This window comes from Ambystoma mexicanum, chromosome 7p (assembly GCF_040938575.1).
Source record: "Ambystoma mexicanum isolate Mex_15411 chromosome 7p, UKY_AmexF1_1, whole genome shotgun sequence".
Classification (NCBI taxonomy): Eukaryota; Metazoa; Chordata; class Amphibia; order Caudata; family Ambystomatidae; genus Ambystoma; species Ambystoma mexicanum.
Genome location: NC_090939.1, coordinates 756,406,355 through 756,427,917, shown reverse-complemented (window position 1 = coordinate 756,427,917; position 21,563 = coordinate 756,406,355). Strand labels below are relative to the sequence as shown.

The 21,563-nt window shown below is 46.4% G+C and overlaps 1 protein-coding gene across 2 annotated transcripts in view; it reads left to right on the top strand.

Annotated features, from left to right (window-relative positions):
- GCC2 (GRIP and coiled-coil domain containing 2) overlaps positions 1-20,131 on the top strand; it is a 1,745,187-nt gene extending 1,725,056 nt beyond the window's left edge. For both annotated transcript variants that reach the window (XM_069636885.1, XM_069636884.1), the window contains one exon: positions 17,165-20,131. In XM_069636885.1, coding sequence (XP_069492986.1) covers positions 17,165-17,235 — 71 coding nt within the window. In that variant the 3' untranslated portion in view covers positions 17,236-20,131. The remainder of the gene's footprint in view (positions 1-17,164) is intronic.
- The last annotated feature ends 1,432 nt before the right edge of the window (positions 20,132-21,563 follow it).

The following is a 21,563-nucleotide window of genomic DNA, read 5'->3' as shown; positions in this document are numbered from 1 at the left end:
AAGTAACATTATCAAGGGGTTGTAGATAGTGTTGAGGTGCTAACATAGTGACACCATGAGTTGTTTGCCTCCTCAATTTCAGGCAAGTCCAGCCCAGCTGAACCATCTGTGAAATGGGAGACTTTGAGTGAGAATTTCCAGGACTAAGTCATGGTGAAACATGGACCCTCATGTATTGAGATGTGTCAAGCTCCACTGATGCTTTGTCTAGGCTATGAGGAGCGTTTGATCCTAAAAACCCTGCCAGAATTGAATCTCACCAGTGGGGAAGGTGAGGAACCATCAGGTGGTGAATCATTGAATGTGTGTGAGAGCATTCTAAAATCTATTCACCTACATTTTGAAAAATAACCTAGCATAATGCTATAGAGGTACTACTTTGGCGTACGGGAACAGGGCAAGGGTGAATCAGTTGAAGATTTTATCACCAGACTTTGAGAGCTGGTTAACAAATGTAACTTTGGGCAGTCCTACTGAGCGGCTTTGTGGCCAGTTTATGCTGAAAGTGCGGGAAAGCAAAATAAGAGAGGAAATATGCACAACAGGTGACCCTAGTCTGGATGATGTGCTCGATATTTCTACGAAAATGGAACACATGCTGGTATGTGTCAAGGAACTTGGGGGGGTTATTTGGGGGGAAAATGGGCAGCCTGTGGATAAAGGCGTTGCTGCCATGGGTGCACGTGTGGGGCAAAGGAAGGGTGAACAGACGAAGCAATTGGTAGAACAAAAGGGAGAATTAGCCAAGAACAGAACTTCCACTGGTGGTGACGATAAGAAGGGAAAGACGCCTGGTGTCAAAAGGTATTTCTGGTGTGGTAGCACGTTTTATTCAAGTTATTTGTTATAAGTGTGGGAAGAGGGGGCATTTTGCACCTTGCTGTGAGAATGTTTCTTGTGGGGTGGTGAAAGAGTTTAATATTGAGCAAGGTAAGGAGAGAGAAGATTTGGATGGTGATGTATGTCAGGGAGTGTGTTGGTCTGTGAGTTAAGTAGGGCTGTGACCCAAGAGAGGTGAAAAACCACACACAGTTGTGTTGTTGAATGGTGTGGCAGTGACCATGCTGGTGGATACGGGCTCAGACTACACTATTATTGGCAGTTGAATCTGGTCTAATAAGTTGAAAGGGGTGAAGCTTTCTCACCCAAGATTTAATGCGAATGCTTATGGTGGAGTGCACATCAAAATACTGGGAGTATTTAAGGCCAAGTTGGAATGTAAATGGAAAACTACAGTGGCAGATGTTTATGTCTCTAAGAAGGGTGGAAGCCTTTTGGGATGGTATGAACAGTATCAGATGGGTATTGTAGTGGATCCTAAGGTTCGGGCATGTTGCCATGATGGATGAGTGTGGAGGAGGATATCCGAAAGAGCGTTTCACAGTGGTCTTCAGGAAAGTTGTTGGGTGTTTAAAGGTATATCACCATTGTATTTGTCTTTAAAAAGGGGTCAGACCTGTCGTTTCGAAGGTGAGGACAGTGTCCATTTGCATGAGGGAGGAGGTGTCAAGTGGGATCAGAAAGCTGGAGAAGGAAGGTCTGATTGAGGCGGTGGGGGCATCAAAGTGGGTTTCACCTGTTTTGGTGGTCCATAAAGCGAATGGCCAAATGAGGTTGTGTGTAGACTTGAGGCCTGAATTCATGAGGTGGTTGTTGACTGGTTTTCTCCTACCAAACATAGGGGAGATCGTAAGCATGATTGCAGCGGCAAAGGTCTTTAGTACTCTTGACCTTGCCTCGGTGTACTATCAGGTGTGGCTTCATCCCGAGTCCAAGGATCTCACCACGTTCATGACCCATGAGGGTACCTTCTGGTTTATAAAGATTCCCCTTGGATTGATGTTGGCAGTGTTTTTGCAGAGGATGATGCATAACTTGCTGGGGAATATCAAAGGTGTGAATTTCGTTCAGGATGATAGTTTGATTACGGGGAGAGATGTGGTCGGACATGATTTGAGGCTGAGCAGAGTGTTGGAAATATTGATGGAAGCAGGTCTTACCCTGCAGAAGGAAACGTGCCAATTCTGAGTGCCATAGATTGACTATCTGGGACACACTGTGCGTGATAGGCATTTGGTGCCCAGGAGGTAAAGGCCATTGTCGATTTACAACCTCTCACAAACAAACAAGAAGTTATGTCTTTCTTTGGTCTATTTGAGTACTACTCAATATTTGTGGGGGACTTTGCAGACAGGTGCAAAAGCATTCGAGAACTTTGCAAAAAGGGTGTTGAATTTGTTTGGAGTGAAAACCGTCGGAGAGAATTCGAAAACATCAGAAGTGCCGTTGGCATAGCACCTGCTCTGGTGAACTTTCATATTAGCTACGATACTTGTATCATGATAAATGCCAGCGAGACAGGGTTAGGAGCATTTGTATTGTGGGGTCCTAAAGAAGCAGAACCATGCTATTCCGTTTTAGAGAGGGATCCTCTCGGTGTGCTGTAGGTAGTGAAGAAGTTCAAAGCGTTTTTGTGGGGGAGAGCGTTCGTGGTACGTACCGACCACAAGCCTTTAGTTAGTGTGTTCATGAGTAAAGGGTTAGATGGTGTATCACGCAGGATAGTGTGGTGAATTACTTCAATGCAAGGCCATCATTTTGTTGTCGAACATGTCCCGGGAAGGCAGAACACAACAGCAGACTTTCTCTAGCAGTCTATTCTGGTCGGGACAGGTGAAATAGAGGAGGTAGTTGAAGAAGCTGAACACGTTTTTTTGATTTGGGGGAGCTGTGTGGGTAAAAGGGAGGAGTGGGAGGAGGCTGCCATGGGTGATTTGGAGCTTAGTCGTATCAAGGAAAATGTTATGAATGGCTGGAGTGAGTGGTCAAGTGAGTCAGGTTTGGTAGCCTATCACAGGGTTAGAGAGAAGCTGAGTTTAGAAAGAGATTTGTTTTGTGCGGCCCCCAGAGGGAGTGCGACACTAATTCATTGAACCTGGACTTGAGGGGCGTTTAGGAAGGACGAAAGCCAAAGGGATCCTTAGGGCTGACTATTGGTGGCCAGCCTTGGATTTGGAAGTGGAGAGTCTGCTGAGGGCTTGCAATGTGTGCTGTGAAGCTGACAAGTCTCTCAGACATTATACCCAACCTCTCAGGCCGTTGAAGTTACCTAGTTTGCCATGGGAGTTAATTGCTCTGGGTATTCTTGGTCCCATTGTGGCGAGAGGGGATGGAAAAACAATATCATTGCCATTATGGATCTCTACACAAAATGGGTGAGGTGGAGGTGGAGGTTTTGTTGAGGGCATACACGCAAGCGGTTATATGTTTTATGGGTAACATTTTCCAGTGGGAGGGTTTCCTGACAAATATTCAAACTGACAATGGTGTGCAGCTCACCTCGAGATTGATGGAAGAGTTTTTGGGCGGCTTTGGTGCAGCTCATCATATGGTGCGGCACATCATAAGACATCACTTTACCACCCGGAGACCAATGGTGCTGTGGAACGGTTTAACCGTGCACATGCATGGTGTACAGATGTCAGTAGAAGTGGGGTGTGCATGGGAAGAGATGGTTGAGAGGAGGGCATGTGTGTACAGGTTGGCCTCTGATACCACTACAGGGCTGGTTCCATATGATGTCTTGAGGAAGAGGAAGCTGCACATAGTGGTTTGCCCGCAATGGCTGGGTAGTGTGTGATTTGTGGAGTGGAATTGGCAGAATTTGAGAGATTTCATTAAGTGAAAGTCAGAGGGGATGACGAAAAGATATGATGGGCTGAAGAGCGGAAAATAAATAAATAAAACATGGGCATGTGCCAAAGGGGCATAGTAGGATTTGGAGACCACGACGGATTAGAAGGGTATTAGATGATGCTGTTATGTTGGAAGATGGAAGAGTCTGGGAAAAGGGGAGGACTGCCAAGGTGGTGAATAAGTGATATCTCAGGGTCTACCATGCTCTGTCAGAAGGGTGAGGTTGATTAGTATAAGGGGGGGGATGTGTTATGTTTTACTTATGCATTTGTGTGTGTGTTTTATCTGCAGTTTACTGTGCATGCTCACTTCTGTATAGTTAGTCTGCCTAGAAACGTCTTGGTCAGCCTATGCACCTCACTCCCTGCATAGAAGAGCCGCATTGCTTTTTTCTTGTACTCATCCTCAATGTCAGCCGCATTGAAAAACCTCTCTAGCTGCACCTTCCATAGCAACCACTTGGGGAAGGATGTAGTAGCACCGGTCATGTCAAATTCTGGGACTGGGCAGCTGTGGAATTGGGCCTGTCTCAATGGTCCCCAGGTGCCACCATCCGCACTGGAGGAGGATACCTCATCCTCTCCTCTCTCAGTACTATTGCCCCACATCTTGCACAACCACAGGTTTGGCCCAGTACAACCAGCTCAGGCCCGTCCACCACGCGAGCTTGTACAGCCGTGGGAACTGGCCCTTCGCACAAGCACCCCCTTGTGGCGAAAGCCACAGTATCTCCTTGGACCGTTGCCCTGCCGCTCACAATGCCTCCTTCCAGATAAACACCTAGTGCTCCCCCGCATCCTCGCCGGAGCTCCAACTGATGGGCCGCTGGCGGGGCACTACGACCGTCACCAGTTGAGGGCTGCCAGTGCCCCTGACACAGAGAGGGGAGACCTCTCCGGAATCCTGTACACACAAACATGGGAGATAGTTGTTTGGAGCTCGACGTTCGCCGGTCTCCTCCACTCTTTCTTTCCCTTTCTCTCTTCTTGAAGTACCGTTCTTCGGCACTCACCCGTATCTGTACGTATGTCACCACAGTAAGCACATTAATGCAAAGCTATAATAGTGAGTAACAGAGAATGCCGCTGATCTTTATCTGCAGGTCGTTTTGTACTACACCACCCCTACAGTTTCCATTAAAAATGCTGTACTGCAAGTTACAATGCACGAGGAGGCAGCAGCGCTGTATATACTATTTACACGTAAGCTACGGCTACTGTAAAGTCTCCTTGTGTTTGTATTATCAGGAAGAAGTGACCACCTTTTAAAGCTGTTTGGGTGATACAACTTAGGGAAACAACCATTCATGCCTACCCAGTAACGAATATATAGTTATCATAAAAGAATGGAGGGGGAACTCATTTAAAATTATAATTCAAAATGTTTAACTATACATGCGATAATTAAGCACAAACGTATTTCAATCCATGAGGAAAACTGCAACTGGTTAGATGACAATGTTGCTCTAGATATTTAACACAAGAACACTTAAGTATTTTATTTTGTAATACATACCAACCATGCTGTTTACACAATTACAATGACCAGCATACGAAATAAATGAGATTGTTAAACTTCATATAATTCAGATACTATAAACTGTAGTGAGTCAGGTCTTACAGATTTCATATTTATCAGGGCTACTGATGTTCATTGCGTGCATTAACCTAAAGCAGGAGTTTTTAGGCAACTGAGCAGTCCACTCAAGATGCAATAACACTTCCTGTAAATTCAGAGTGTTTGTAAATGGTAAGGTGCAAAATCATGGTAAAGTAAAAGGTCTAAATCGCAACCTACCGTTTACTATTTTGCGGAAGTCTTTGCAAGACAAGTTTCAGAACATTCTAGATATTTAACTCACTCTTCATCTTCAGTGACCACTCCATTACCAGAGAAGCCATCAAAGACTAAAAATGGATGCCATCAGTACCATCAGTGCCTGAATTAAGGATATTTGCTGTACCAGAGAAGATGGACGCCCACCATCATAAACTCTACTGTTGCCACCACTAACTTGCTGTGCATCACTGACAAGGCCCACTGTCAGCCTTCGACTCCGCATATTCCTTCTTGAACACTATCATTGTGAAGAGACAGCAGTTATCTACTGAGCTGCAGCCAGTATCCCTTCAGAGGATATTGTTGAGTTGTTGATACTTCAGTGTCAAATCAGAATTTCATCGTAGGCGCAAGTCAGGACTCTGTTTCCGCAATAGGAAATAAAAAATGTCCCACGGATACTGATTGAAAACTTAATAAATTTGATGGCAAATATTCAGAAATCAGGAGGTGGCGGAAATTAGCACACTTTCAGTCACATCTCCACCTTTCCCACTTTCGAAGCGATAGTTATGTTTGAATTTAAGGAACGTACAAATGCAACATGTGGCCTCTTAGTGTTAAGCGAAGTTAAGGGCGTGTGATTAATAGAATCCTAATTAAAGAACACAGTTGACGATGCGTCTTCAGTTTCCACTTTGATGTTGCAAAAATGGTTGTAACAAAAATGGTAAATTCCTCAAAGAGCAAGAGGCCGAAAAATCCATAGCTATAGGGGAAAGTTAGTTAAAGGCTTTGCCTTAAGTTAGTTTAAGGCCTTGCCTTTTTGCAGCTATGGGTTTGTACCAGGGGGTGACCTGTTGATTTAGGCTCTCTAGGTAGCACACATGCTTGAATTTTTGGCCTCATCAAGAGTTGGGCGGTAGCCCTTAAATGTGGCGGTAACGTAATTACCGCCGTATTTAAGGGTCCACCCAATGTAGAGTCTGGCGTGTTTACCCCCAGCTCCAAACCGGGAGTAAACGTGCTGAAAAAATTCCCATTTTGGGCGCAATTAGCACCACGCTAATTGCACTGAAAATCCCCCATTGGGTCCAGTTAGTAACCGCCCAACCCTTGATCCAGCGCTGATAGAGCAGGGCAGGTTGGCGGTAACGCTATTAATGCAGGTGGTATCCCTTAGGAATACTGCTGGGATACCGCCCAACTCGTGATGAGACCCTTTGTTGTGAACGAAAGATGAGCACTCTAAAGACTACCCAAAGGGCTTCAAATATAGCTCTAAAGGATACCAGAAGCCAATGTAGTGTAGGTAGGACGGGCATAATTTGTACACTTTGTTTTATTTGTCAAACGTGCTTGGCTGCTGTATTTTGGAGGTGTTTAAGTCTTCTTGGAAGATAGGCAGGGAGTCCCAAATTAAAACTGTTATCATAGTTCTTTCGAGGTAAAACCAGTACTATCACAGAGGTTTTATTCTGCTGATCTAGATGGGGATAAATATGTTACAGTGACCGTAGGTGGATGGAGCCTGTCTGGATTACAGAGGCCACTTGTGAATTTAAAGACAAGACATGATAGATTAGGTGAGCTTCCTTTCTTGGAAGAGGGCATTAGCCCAGTTCCTTTTGCCAGAAGTTTGAGTGTGATAGGTGCAATTACTAGAATATCTGAAGGATTCAGTTTTAAATACACCCATTGGTTGATGGGATCGGAACATTTTGAGTTGAGGATAGAGAACCAGAGAGCTTAAATCCTAGCTGTGTCATATGTCTGTTTAAAAAAATAGTTTTTATTGATTTTACATACAACTAATATCCAGAATAACAAAACAACAACACTGACGGCCTCATCACGAGTTGGGCAGGATTTCAGATGTATCTTCTGTCGAGTGCTATTTGAGATAACGCCACAATGTTTGGCGGAAACAACGCCAGATCATGAGTTGGCGTGCACATGGTCTTGGTGGTAACGCAAATAGCGTCTGGCGGGAAAAGTGGCTGTGAACCCGTAAATCCAGTGCGCATTGCGCTACTGCTGAGTGACTGCGCTAATAGCGAGCCCCTGTCAGCCATTCACTCTTGCAAAGCCTGAAAAATGTCCCAGGAACGTAGCAGGGGCAAGTCTGCCCTGGACAGGGTCCGAAAACCCAAGTTCACAGATCAGGAGCTTGCTGTACTTGTGGAGGAGGTGATAGGCTACCAAGAAGAGCTTCATGGGCCACAACAGTGTACCAAGAAGTGCTGCATGGGCCACAATAGCGCAAGACGAGTGCACAGCGGCGAGCAGAGATCTGGAGACAAGTGAGCCAGAAGGTGTCAGCAGTGGGCTGTGTGCCCAGGGCTGGGGAGGATTGCCGGAAGCAGCTATACGACTTCCAGGTCTGTGGTATCCTGGCCCAGCACAGGAGCAAGAGCATGGCGACTGTAGGATGGCCAACACCACCAGACTTGACACCTTGGCAGGAGCAGATGACCACCCTGATAGACATGGGCACAATTGAGGGAGTCAGTGGAGCGGAGGCGGGCACCGGTACCCAGGAGGTTGCAGATGAGAACCCCCATCCCCACTTTGAAAATGAATAATCTTGTTAGGCCCACCCCTCCAATCCCTGTGTGAATGTATGTGTTTGCAATGTGTGTGATGCACTGCAGCCACCCCTTAGTGCTCCCTTATACCACTGTACCCTAGCGCCCCCTGGTACCATGACTAATTAGCTACAATGTACCACTTTAAGCCCCAAGGGAAACAAAACCATGGCCATGCCAAAGCAACATGATGCGTGCATGCGTATCAAAGCCCCCCTCACGCACAGTGACATAGGAGCTGTGCATTCACAGCAGACATCTGAAGATGTCACTCCAACATGCCCGAGCAGAGTCCCTCCCCTGTAGGACTTTCCAGCAATCACAAGATGGGGAAGGACAAATATGCAATGGCCACGCATGATACAAACTGTGGCCTAAACCACTGTAAGGCATGAAATGCATGATACAAATGTAAGCTGCCCTCAACTCATGCAACACCCTATGTACCCTTCAGGCACGCAGTGATCATTGCATGGCAATGTTGATACGGAAGCAGCATCCACATCCAGCCACATGCCCCGAAGCACATCAACCAGCACCACCACCCCGCAAAGGGACCGGCATGAGAACGCAAGGCGCAGGACACATCCCAGGTCACCCCACTGGAGCCCAGTTGGACTGACTCAACGTCCATAAGGCCGCAGGGTGTCAACGCCTCAAACGCCGGGAGCAACCAGGAGTCTGCAGGATGTACAGGCAGCCACTAGTGGGTCAAACATGGATGTGGGCCAAACATCCACTGAGAAAGGACACAGTGCACTGGTGTGCTCACCCAGCCAGGTTGCCACTCAGGAGATGGATACACCCGAAGGGATCCCAGAGCAGGTGCCAGCGGAAGCACACACTCCCCATTTCCCTATGCGTGTATGCCGTGCCCGCACACCCCAGCCTGATGTGGACACACCTTCTTATGGTTCCCCTGAAGGCAGCCCCTCCAACCGCAGCAGCCCCATCATAGAGGCCGCAATGTTCCCCTGCAGTTCCCCTGCCACCCGGCGCAGAGCTGTAGGTCCAATCAACAGCACACCAGACAGGCCCATAGTCACAAGAGCTGCTGTAATGGTATGGCTGGTCGTGATAGAGGAACAACAGCGGAAAATTGAGGTCATGGCGGCTGACCACAGCAACCACATCAAGGCAATAAGCCGCGCCATACGTAATGCAGCCAAGACCATGGCGCGTGACAATGCCCGCACCCATAGAGTGGTGGAGGGCTGTAAAGCTGCCCTGACAGGTTTTGGACAGAGAGTTCGTGAACTGTGTGAGCGGCAATCTGCACATGCTGAGCAGATGGGGGAGGCAAACAATCTGCTCCTCCAGCAGCTGCAGTTAGCAGGTGCAATTCCATCTACCTTAACCACACCCACAGAGGGATCCCTGGAGGCTTCGCCCAGGGGCCGTTCTCTGCGCAATCTCCAACGCCACTCACCAGAGAGACCTGGACGTGGGAAGCGTCCACGACCATCATAGATGGACATGGCACAGTTGTGCCGAGCCCCGGGCACATGGACCCACTTTCACTGTCTTGGGGTGTTCTCATGGGGGTGGGAGAATTGTGTGCTGGGGTGTTTACATGGGCGAGTGGGGATTGTGTGCTGGCGTGTTCACAGCAGGGGGAGGGGGGATTGTTCCACAATTAATAAATCACGTTCATAATGTATACAAAGCATGGACATTCATAATTGTGTAAAAGTGCTCTTTATTTTACAAGTGATATGTGTTACATGTACCCATCCACCAGATCAAAAATAATTGTCAATCAAGGCCTGTCTGGCCACCCTCCCCTCCCTCACCCTATCCCTGTGTACATTTGCCCCGGCTACGGGCACATGCTCATTGTCACTCACATCCCCAGGTGGTTGGCCATCAGCATCGGGGGGCAGTGGCACATGCCTGCGACAGCCAATTTTGTGCAGCATGGCACAGGTGAGTACAATTTTGCCTACTTTCTCTGATGCGTACATAAATGAAAACTCCCTGACGGTCTATGCACCGGAAGCGTGTCTTTAGCAAGCCATTTCCACAAAGCTGTCTGTACGCCCATGGGCAATGTTATATGCCAGCTCAGCTGGAGTGTGTGGATTACGCACAGGGGTCATGAGCCATGTGTACTGTGGGTAGCTAGAATCACCTGCAGGGGATAGAATGCGTACATTAGGCATAGGTAGGTTCAGTGGATGTACAAGGCTCAGACATCAATGACATAAACATCAAAGTAATGTATGCGTAGAAAAGGTATGTGCTATCTCACTACAATGTTTTCATACATCCTTCGCCTTCCGGGACATGCACGGGCTGAGGTATTCATGCAGCAGTCTATCAATTAATATATTAATGGTTATGTGTGTCACGCTGCCTCGTGATCCCGGGATGCTATTAGTGCAACATGTATGTAGTCTAGGGCTACTATGACGTTCGGGGGTTGGGCAATGGCATGGAACTGTGCCTTGAGCTGGTTGACCTGTGCCTGTGTGGCTGGAAATGCAATGTGCTCATTGACAGGGAGCAGCAGTGCATCCAGCACCTGTCCCAGCACGGCACTGAAGGTGGACTGGGCCATACCATGCATCATGGCAACGGTGTGGTGGAAGCTGCCAGTCCAGATGTACTGTAAGATGGACACAAGCTTCACAAGTGGGGGCACAGCAGTGCTGATGGCTATACTGCTGCCTTTGTCAGCCTGTATTGTGTCCAGCAACTGGGTGATGGTTGCCCTATCCAGCCTGTACTCGGTCACCAAGTGCCCATCAGTCAGGGCCCAGGGTGTTGGCCTGACCCTGGGGATGGCTGGCTGACTTGCTGGTGCTGGTCTCCTCCTCTTCCTCCTTCCCCTCATCCCCACCAACCCCTGTGCTCCCAGGGCCCTCGGTTGGTTGGCGGGCCTCTTTAGCTCCAGGCGCAGCAGGTCCATGTCCACATCGAGGCTCCCGGCTCAAAATGGCAACATGATTTTGGGGAGGGTGTGTTGTGCATGGGTGGGTCTTTTGTAGGCCTCTGGTGTGCATTATTTTCACCTGGGGCCTTATTGCTGTCTCCTCCCTGCTCCTGATGGTGAAATGGTGTTGGGGAGGGTGTGTTGAGCATGGGTGGGTCTTTTGTAGGCCTCCGTTGTGCATTGCTTTCACCTGGGGCCTTATTGCTGTCTCATGTGTTCTTTTACCTCCAGCATTTTGGTTTTCTGATGCTAAGAGCACCAACACTGTACTTGTGATTGCTCTATGATAGTGCGTTTGGTTGCCGGCGCTATTACAGCCGGTGCTATTACAGCCAGCTGTGCTAGCGCCGGCTGTGATTGCGCTGCCGGGATTTGCAGTTGTGATCTGGCAGAGAGGTATTTGCGGTGCTAATACAGTTTCCGCCGGATTTAAGGGTTACCGCCCAACTCGTGATGAGGCCCTGAGTGTCTAAATGTGCATTGACAACACATGAGTACTTTACACCATGCTACAGATCCAATGGCACTTACATAACATATATACAACCAGTCATTGTTCAGTCGAGGATACTGAATTAGGGTTTGACAACAGGAATTACACATAAGGACCCCATATATCCAGAGGATAAGCATGCAGTGGCAGTATGCAGATAAATGCAATATCCAAGTCATGAAAATATCAAATGTCCTCCAGCCATTGAGACACTGTTGGAGCTGGTCCTTTCCCCCCGACCACTCTCCTGCGGGCCAGCACTAATAGAAGCCCAGCCAGCCTTCTAAGCTGTTTTGATTGACCCATTGTCAGACCTAGCAGTGCTATTACTGGATCCGCCACCACCCGCTCTGATTGTGGAAAGCATTTAAAAACTTCCCCCCCAGAACGTAGCGACCTAGGGAAAATACCAGGCCACTCCAACTTATTTTCCCACTTTTGTTTTGAAGTGTCCCTTTCTGGTGAAATCTCAGACATTAGTCTGGTGTATATTTGCGAGACCAGCTGCCCTGCCCCTGGGCCTTCATAACCTAATGTAACAGCGGGCAAGACAAAGGTTGCTATGGGAATGTGGGAAAGAATGTCTTGAACTCGTTTTCGATACGAAAATACATAAATATGTCAAGGGAGGGTTTCCCCCCTTTTTCTTTGAACATTTGCAGAGATATAAACACAGTGTCCCTAAAGTAGTCCCCCAGTGTACTGATGCTGAGTTTACCAATTAGGTGGACTCAGACTTTTTCATGCGTGATCTTTATCCCCTGGATTTATTTAGCAGGGAGAAGAGGGCAGGGAAACATCCCAATTCCCACTTTGTCCGCTATTCTGCACCAACCTGCACAGGTGCAGGACATGATATTTGCCCCCTTTGGTTTACGCTTCTTCCCAGTATTGTTCTGCGGAGTAGGGCAGGAGCCGTGATGGCCCTTTCAATCTGCACATGAGATCTGCAGGGCATCATTTCATACCAAAATGATAGGAAATGGGCTTGAGCTGCCAGTAGTACCATTTGGAATCTGAAAGCGCCAGCCCCCATTTTGTATATGGCTGTATTAAAATGTCCCATTTAACTCTAGATAATTTCCCTGCATAAAAGAATTCCAACATAATTCCACGAGCCACCGGAAGAAGAAGCCCGGAAGACAGATCGGGAGGTTTAAGAAAAAGTCGACCAGTTTTGGCAGAACAACTATTTTTGTTACTGCTGCATGAGGGAGGATAGGGAAGACTGTGCCGTCTCCAGACCTGCTGTGCACACTCCAGACTTGATCCTGCAGGGCATCGACTGCTTTGCCATAATTTTCCTGAAAGAGAATGTCCGGGTCTCGCACCTTTTCAATGCTCAGATATGTGGCATTAGCCGGTTCCCATTTGAACCCGAATTCATCAGCAAAGGCCTTCGTACCCTTGGTGAGTGGGAAAATCACAGATTTACTGTGATTGATTTTCAATGTCAACATTTCCCCGAATCTTATCACTTGCCTCATTAGTGGGTTAAGGTTCTCCTCTGGTTCCTTTAAGAATAGCGCAATGTCATTCGAAGATATAGCAAGATAATCAGCTTGTAGGAGTACAACTGGATTCCTCTGTGCAGGTGTTGATCTCACAGTAATGCCACGAGAGGCTCCATAGTGATGTGCGAATAGTAACTGGTAGAGAGGGCAAACCATGTTGTCTTCCCCTCACCATCACTAAGGTATCAGAGATTCTGCCATTGAGAGCTATCCTTGCCGTGTTGGAGAATTGTATAACAAAGCCAAATACTCGAGAAACTTAGGGCCTAGTCCCATTATCCATTGTCATATCATGCTGGCCTGTACCATCTCAGATCGAGTGAAACCGCACTCGACCATAGAGAAAGCTGCAAAAGTGGCGTTCCATGCTGAGGGTCTGTCAGGGGTGCTCTGAAGTGACTGTGGTCTCCTCACAAGAGGGTGACCTTCCTACTGAAATAATTGCCTCTGTACTTATGTGCGCACACAGAGGCAAGAAACTCAGACGGTAAGTTAGAGAAGAATGGGAAAGAAAAGACAATACACAGTACCTGTGCCACCACCCCATCTTCTGTTTCCTTACAATTTTAGATCCTACCTGTGGTGAGATGAACAGAAGTGGGGAACATAAATATCTTCTACCACCAAGCTGCAGTCCATATGCCAGAATACCGGCCACCAGTAGTTGCCATGACGCAGAGTGGAGAGAACAAATGTGCAAGGGACCTGACCCGGGCAGCACAAGGGTGCAAAACAAAAGTAGAATAATCTGTAAGGTAATCCAAGAAATAAGGAAATCCAAAAGCCCTGCATCCACGTTCAGAGTACCAGACACCAAATCCAGGAAGAGGAAAGTTCCAAAGTCCAAGAAAAAACAAACAGCCAAATGGTCAATGCATCCACAGAGTTCCAATTCCAAAAACGGTAAATCCCTGTCGCCCCTCCTCTTCAACCTCTACCTAAACTCCCTGCCCGTGCTAATGCGCTCACATGACGTAACCTGCTACAACTACTCCAATGACACACAGATCATTTTCAAGATTCCCAAAACCCAGGCCTCCCCCCATCCTGACCTCACCTCCTGTCTCACAGGAATCGACCATTGGATGACGGCTAACCCACCTCCTCCTTAATCCTGGTAAAAACCGAAATCCTGATCTGTGGCAAGACAGCACTCTACTCTTCTTCCAACCGAACCGCTGGCCTTCCTCCTTATACCCCCCGCACGCAGCCATCAACTCAGTAAAGAACCTGGGATGCAACCTGGAGTCGAATCAAACACACTCTCACCACATCAACGCCATATCTAGATCATGTCACTTTCATCTCTGCATCCTCAGACAAATCTTCTCTTATCTCTACTAGCCTCACAGAGTCACAGCAATCTTGGCTACCATCCTCTCCCGCCTAGCCTACACCAACTCCCTTAATCTGGGCACCTGAAATCTGGCATTCCCCACAAATACAAGGAAACAACCAAGAGACACTAATGGACCCACCTCAGTAGGGAATGAGACCAGGACCAATTGCGAGTGAGGTAAAAGACAAGCCTTTATATAAAGTCAAAATGGGGCACGCAGAGGACTCTGCTACTCCGAGAGCGCTCTGCCCAAACAACAGAAAATACACATTATATTACAAAAACACGTCATCTATGACGTGTACTATAAGGGGATACAGTAAGTTGTGCTCATTGGGCAAAGGGGACTGGACAGTATTATTTCTGTAGGGTTGTTGCTCCCAGATTGGTTGGCTCTGGACCTTCATGGAGCACACGGGTCAACTGGGCTCATCTGGGAGGGGTGCAGGGTCAGGCGATGTCCAGGTTGCTGTAATTCATTCGACCTAACCCTTTGCCCTTTTGGCCACACACATTTTAGTATTGTACATACATTTCAATACACAATATACATATCTTCTAAGCATCTAACCTGAGCCACCAAGAGTGAGGGTATGTTGGCCCAGGTGGCTTATCTAACACATTATTTCAAAAACACATTAATCGAGCATCTCTTTGAATCTAACGTGGGTGTTTTACTCTTTGTTAGTACAAGAAGAATATATGGCCACGGGATTAGTGGTATGGGGTGAACTGGAGTGGTACATGGGCACAAGGCTTGCAACTGTTACATCAAAGAGGTGTGGGGTTAGAGGGCTTGTGCTCTATATTTCTTAATAAGGGGTCTGCTGGTGCAGAGCCAGGTTTGTGGAGACAGATGATTTTTTCCAGGACCAGGCTCCGGCCCGGTCACACACAGGGCAATGATGTAAAAGGAAGAGAAGAGATACATTGTTTAGCTCGCTACACCTTGCGTCCAAGCTTCTGTGAGAACCGGACAGCTGTGCAGCCGGCGGAGGGGGGTTGGCATGCTGTCTGTGCGTGGAGAATGAAGGGGAGAGGTGCAGGCTGACATTCACCATTTACATGCAGCCTACTAGAAAATTGAGTTGGTAGTTAAAACAAAAATTGAGTCTCACGGCTCATAGGCCATGCACAGTTGTGTCATTCAATGGCTACCTCATACCTTGGCCAGAGGTGTGCTGTCAACCGCGGAATGAGCATATCATGTGCGTCATTAGGAATGAAGGGGGTCTGCGAGACCCATCCTCCCTTATACACCCCTGCCTATCAGCGCAGAAAACGTAAGGGATTCAAAACTCTGCAGCTATGCTCCTCCTTGCCCTCTCACCCAGAGAGCACATCACTCCTGCCCTCAGGGTGCTCCACTGGTTTCCTATCGGCCAACTTTCAAGGCCCTGTGCACTACCCACTACACCCTCCACAACACAGGCCCTGAATTCCTCCAATAAAACTTACTTGCTACAACCCATCAGAAACCTTATATCTGGCTCTGAATTCCTACTTGTGATCCCCCCCTTTCAACTTCACCAGAATTGGAGGATCCTCATTCTATGTCTAAGCTCCCACTCTCTGGAACTCCCTTCCACTCAACATCTGCTGCATAGAGGACCGCTTCTCCTTCAGGTAGGTCCTCAAAACCTGACTCTTCCCTCCCGCAACCTGACCAACCTTCCCCACTTCATGCTTAGCTACGTGACACCTAGATTGTGACACTGTTTGCCTCCCCAGGATATCACCAGAGCAAGGTAAAGTATAATTTCGGAGCAAACCGGCCACATCAAAAGCAAAGTGCCAACCGGTACTCAAGGCTACGTATTTACGCACCACTTCAGTGGACTCTAGCCGCAGCCACGGCCGCCCACCGCACACATTCACCTCCATACACCAGTCTAAAACACAATGCACAACATCTCTACCATCAGAACGCAGCTAAGTCCCACGACCAAGATTCGGTCTAGCTGGACACATAATGAGCCTCCTACACTCGCACACTCTCCTGACAACCCTCAGCACCCATCCACATGCCTGATCAACATGGCTAGTTTACTGAGGCCCAGCCATCCCACCCAACTTCCTTCTGGCAAATTGCACACATGCATTCTAATCCTTTCTCACAATTTTCGCATACCTTGGACTTCGGTCCTCTGAGGGTGTTCCCCCCACAAGCGCTTTGAGGCCATACTAATGGGATGAAGGTGCTTTATAAATGACAAACTACTACTACTGAAGATGGCTGCCTGGGATGGAGCTAAAGCCTTTCCTTCTCATTGACTGAGGCAAAAAGGACCAAAACGAGGTGGCTAGGCTATAGCTTAACCATATTGTAGATTTCACTGAATCCCTATTCACCTACTCAGAAATCTTTGCATTTTTTTTCTTCAAATTGGTTAGGTATGTGGGTACATTTTAAAACATAGATGGGGTAGGATAAGGGGATAGGATAAGGTAGGGGTAAGTGGGGAGGGGGCGGGGGCCTCCCCCCACATAAGAAAAATAAATTTGAAGAAAAATCCCCAAAGATTTCTCCTTTAGGTGAAGTGGATTCGGTGAAATCAGGGACGTTCATAGGTTAAAACCTGCCCTTGTGTAGCTATGAAATGTATTGCTTTAACAAATATTATGTACCAGGGAATGCCAGTTGGACAGAGTAATTCATGGGAATCTATGAAACATACCAATGCTGGAGGACTGCAGTTACAAGAAAGAAGCTAATTCGTACACAGCATTAATACCTTATCTGTGGATTTTTGTTCGGTTAGCTTTATCGTATCAAATCAAATGTGAAATGTATGAATTGTGTTTGTTTTTCTTGCCTAGGTGAAGAAGAGGCTGCAGGACGACCCGCAGGGTGGGCTTCCTACCTTCACAGCTGGTCAGGACTGCGATAGCATAATGAAAAGTGCATGCCCCACCACATCACATTCCGATGCAACTCCTTAACTTTGAAATCCCCCGAGTCATCCCTCAGCCCTATCCTGCAGCGTGGCTTCAGTGACCTTTGGCAATATTAGATGGCGAGAGGAAGCATCTCTTCACAGCTCAGGAGTCTGTTTACAAGTTTCTTCATCTCCATTTGTAAATAATTGATCATACCAGTGTTGCTGATAAGAAATCACCTAAAACCTAAGAGAACCCTTTGTCCGTTTATGAAGTGTGTAATGGGTATATATGTCTTCGAATCTAAAGATGAAATCAAGAGGTGCAGTCAATGCAATACTTAACCTTTTTAATTGTTCTTTTTTATGCTTTAATGCTTATTGCACTACATACTGTTAAGTGTTTCAGAAAACCATCAAATTATCCTTCAGAACCCCGACAGTGTTCTACTTCAAGAGGACTCATAGACACCTAGCAGGTGCTCTAGGTCTGGAAGGAGCTCTCCGCCTGAAAATGAATTGTTTGAAATGCAATAGTGCCAGTATTCGCATCGAAATGCAAATACCACCAGTGTTCATAGAGTGAAAGAAAGATTACAATGTAGCAAAACCTAGTGATCGACCTCTGGTGCAAAGAGAAGGGATAGGGGAAGCGTGTCATATGTTCTATCTTATGCTGCAACCCTGTTGGCAAACCTTTGCCTTTCGGCTATTTGATTCTTTGCATTGAAAACCGCAGGGACACACCTCTGGCCCGTCCATCCACCTTGCTGCTTTTACAGTAGCTGCCTTTTTTTCACCCTGCCAATATTTATGGTTTCTGCATTTTGATGTTAACATGGTCATTTATTGCTGTATCCAAGAATGATTTCCATAATTATAAATATTCGATGCGTCTACTCTGTATTCCATCCGGATCTCTTGAATATCTTTGCCTTGAATCCTGATGCCTCGGTATTGGGCATCCTAGTCGTGCACTGCTTAGTGTTTCTTTGTGTTTTCAATTTAGAATGTTTTATCGGTGTTTTTCTGTACGTTGGCGATGGTCCTTTTTTATTTTATTTTGTTTATAGACAGACATCTAAATACGCTATTTTATTATGCTGACATTTTACGTTGTATAGTCATTATTTAATTATTTTAGTCGAGTAAAATGCACTTTCTTTAAAGACTGTATATGTTTCTCCCTAAAATGTGAGCACATTTTAATTCACGCATGAACTAGGTTCAACTTTGATTTGATTGTAGCATCGGAAAGGCTGTACCAAATCTTGGTGTTGGAAATGAGAAGACTAAGTTGTGTAATGTTTTTTCAGAAAATATTATGAATCGTTTGAGGAATTATTGCTAAACCGGCGTGCAGTCTTCAGAAGTGGAAAACATTTGTGTAAAGGATCATAGTAAAGATGGACATTTGGCACTGACATTTCAGTTTTATGTTTGCAATGCGTTCCTCCTCTGGGTTCTTATGCATGTTTTGTGATCACACTGTTTCTGTCACATCCATTGTCTGTTTCTGTTGTATGTCAGTACCCTGACCTACATAGAGACCCAACCAAGTAGTCACGCTCCAGAAATTAAGAGCATGATGTAATGGTTTTGCAATAGCACAAAGGCACATTATCAGTTACAAAAGTAATGGGCCATATGGAAAAATTGCAAAATATGACTGTCTGTGGGCTGGGCCACCTATGCTAATTGCTGTAGTGGCATACGGAGAGGCTATGCGCTAGTTGCAACCCCCCCCACGCCCTCATGGCTTCAATGTGACCAAAAACCCTCCGTATGCTGTAGTGCTGATGGCTTATGAATAGTCATAGACTTTATGGGTGGCACTTGGGAAATTCTCTGTGCCCACCAGTGATTGTATCGGTTGCTCAGAAAATCGTAGGGCCGTTGTTTATGTGGTGCATCCTGGACAAGATATGTTCATGCGCTCCCACGATTGCTTGAGATGTCCCACTGAGGCTGGGATGCCGTGATTGACTGTAAGTGATATGTCAATCATCAGCCCTTTCACTTGAAAGTCTAGTTCCGTTGTTGTACAGGAGAAAGGCAACGAAGGGGGTAGGTTCAGTGTTGGTGATAAGGAAATTCACTGTGAAATTTGATGGAAGAGTGCAGCTGCTGCACAATTTCTGACTGTTTTCTTAAAACCAATGGAAGTGCCTTAGACTGGGATAGAGTTGCAAGCCTTTCATGGCACGCGATTTAACAAGATGCCCTTGCACAAGTGAGTACTCTGTTTTACTGGTACGCGATTGGCTACATTTAAATATGCATTTCTATTTGAGGTAAACTCATCAGAGCTCTCCTGAGCCACGGAGACTGAGGCTACATGAAGCAGGACCGCTATATTGAATCATCTGCGAGCCTTGTGCATGCGTGGAGAGTTTGCGGTCTCCTCATTTGATGTGCGATACTGCCACAGATCTGACCACTCGTTTCTGGTGCGACTGAGCCTCAACCCCAGTATCGGGTACAGTTATGTGCGTGGCTCAGTGTAATTCCCACCCAAGGGACTTGGAAGTAGACCCGGCAGTGTGAACTATTGTATTTCCCATTATGGTCCTCATTCAAACACTTTAAGCTCTCCTGAAACGATTTCTTACATGCTGGGTAATAACTCGAGGTGAAGGACCCTTTCATATGCTTTCATGATTTACTTCACATACGGGATGAAAGTTGAAATCTTTTGCTATTTTGTACAATGTGCACATTTTCGCAATGAAAGTTTACAATGCTTTGTGAAGTTGGAGCAGGCCCCAGGTGTTGAGTGCCCGGTTCTTGTACTTAGGAGCCCTTAGGAGCCTTGTTTTAGCATGTTTCTGTGTGGAGATTTGTTCTGAATTTTAAAATGTAGGACACGTAAAACAATCAACATTGTCAATAAATCTTTTATGAAATATTGGTGGACTTTGCACTCCAGTTTTTACTTCTATCACTGATAAAAAATTATGATTCACTTCTGCATCTTTCTCAAAATGTTGTTGGTCCCATATATTTGAAACCAGTTAAGGGAGAATAAGCGCTATCCTTTCTGCCTGATAGTTTACGTGTAAGCAGCGTTGACGTTCCTGATAAGTTTACTCAATAAAGACAGAGGAGACAATTGGCAGCTGAGTGAACTTGGCTCAAGAGACTTTCACAGCAAGGGAAATCTTTCCTTGTAGTTCAGTAGAATGAAAACTCTCTAGGCCCTGGCCCACGCCCCCTTTTCTGTGCTCTGTTTGGCATGTTTAATAGGAGAATTATGTAAAAGCCTGTCATCTACAAAATGAAGCTTTTGCTCTCCTTTTTGAAGCAATGAAGCACCCTTATGAATTTTAACAAAAACAGCATATGAAGTTATTCAGAGCAACCTCTTTTTATACAAAATGTGCACATCTGCTTTAACAATGATGAGTGTGGCGAGGGAGGCTATTTAAATGACTGAAGGGGAAATACATGAGGTCATTGCTTTACATATGGAAGCAGACTGCTTTTCCTGCCTTTTAAGGTCATCCCATACGTACAGTATTTTGCGTGACATGTTTATGCAGTGCACTCTTAAATTCCTTTTTGCATGGCTTGATCTTCTTGGAGTATGTGTCTCTTCCAAAGCTTTACACACGCTATAACCATCGGACAGTGCACACAATTCAATCATTGGGCCTCATTACGAGTTTGGAGGTAGCCATGCCGTTTTTAGCGGTCCCACAAAAGGGGACTTACTGGGCCATTCCAACCTAGGAGGGCCCGGTAATTCCGTTTTGCGGGAGCCGGACTGGTACGTACACCCATTCCCATTTGAGCCCCCATAGGGCTCAATTGGAATGGGGAGGATGCTAACAACGTGCCTATTACCGGCACCGTTCATACCTTGGCCGCCACAGTCGGAATGAGGCCCATTTTATTTTAAGCTAGAGTCGTTTGTGCGTTGGGTTGGAGGGGTAGATATGCGTTAGTGGAAATGAAGAGCGGACACGCACACTATTTGCGGCAGAAGAAACGGGAGCTACATTTGGAACTGGAAAATGTGTATCTCACATGTATTTGGATATGAAGTAAGTAGTAAGGGTATGAAAAGCACAATCAATTGGATATTCTTTTTCATAAAGTACGTTTTGGTGTCTTTTTTTAGTTAACCTTTTTAGTATTTAGATTGCTGCTGTGCTCGGAGTCGTTACAACATAAGTAAGAATATGCATTCAATGTGCAATCTTAAGAGTTCATCCACAATAGGCCCTCCAAAATAGAGCTAGGAGGCTGGATGCAGTCCTACCAAGACCTTCCATTCTTGTTTCTATGCAAAGCGTGGCCAGATACACTTATGTTTCTTTTACCAGCAAGAAAATGCT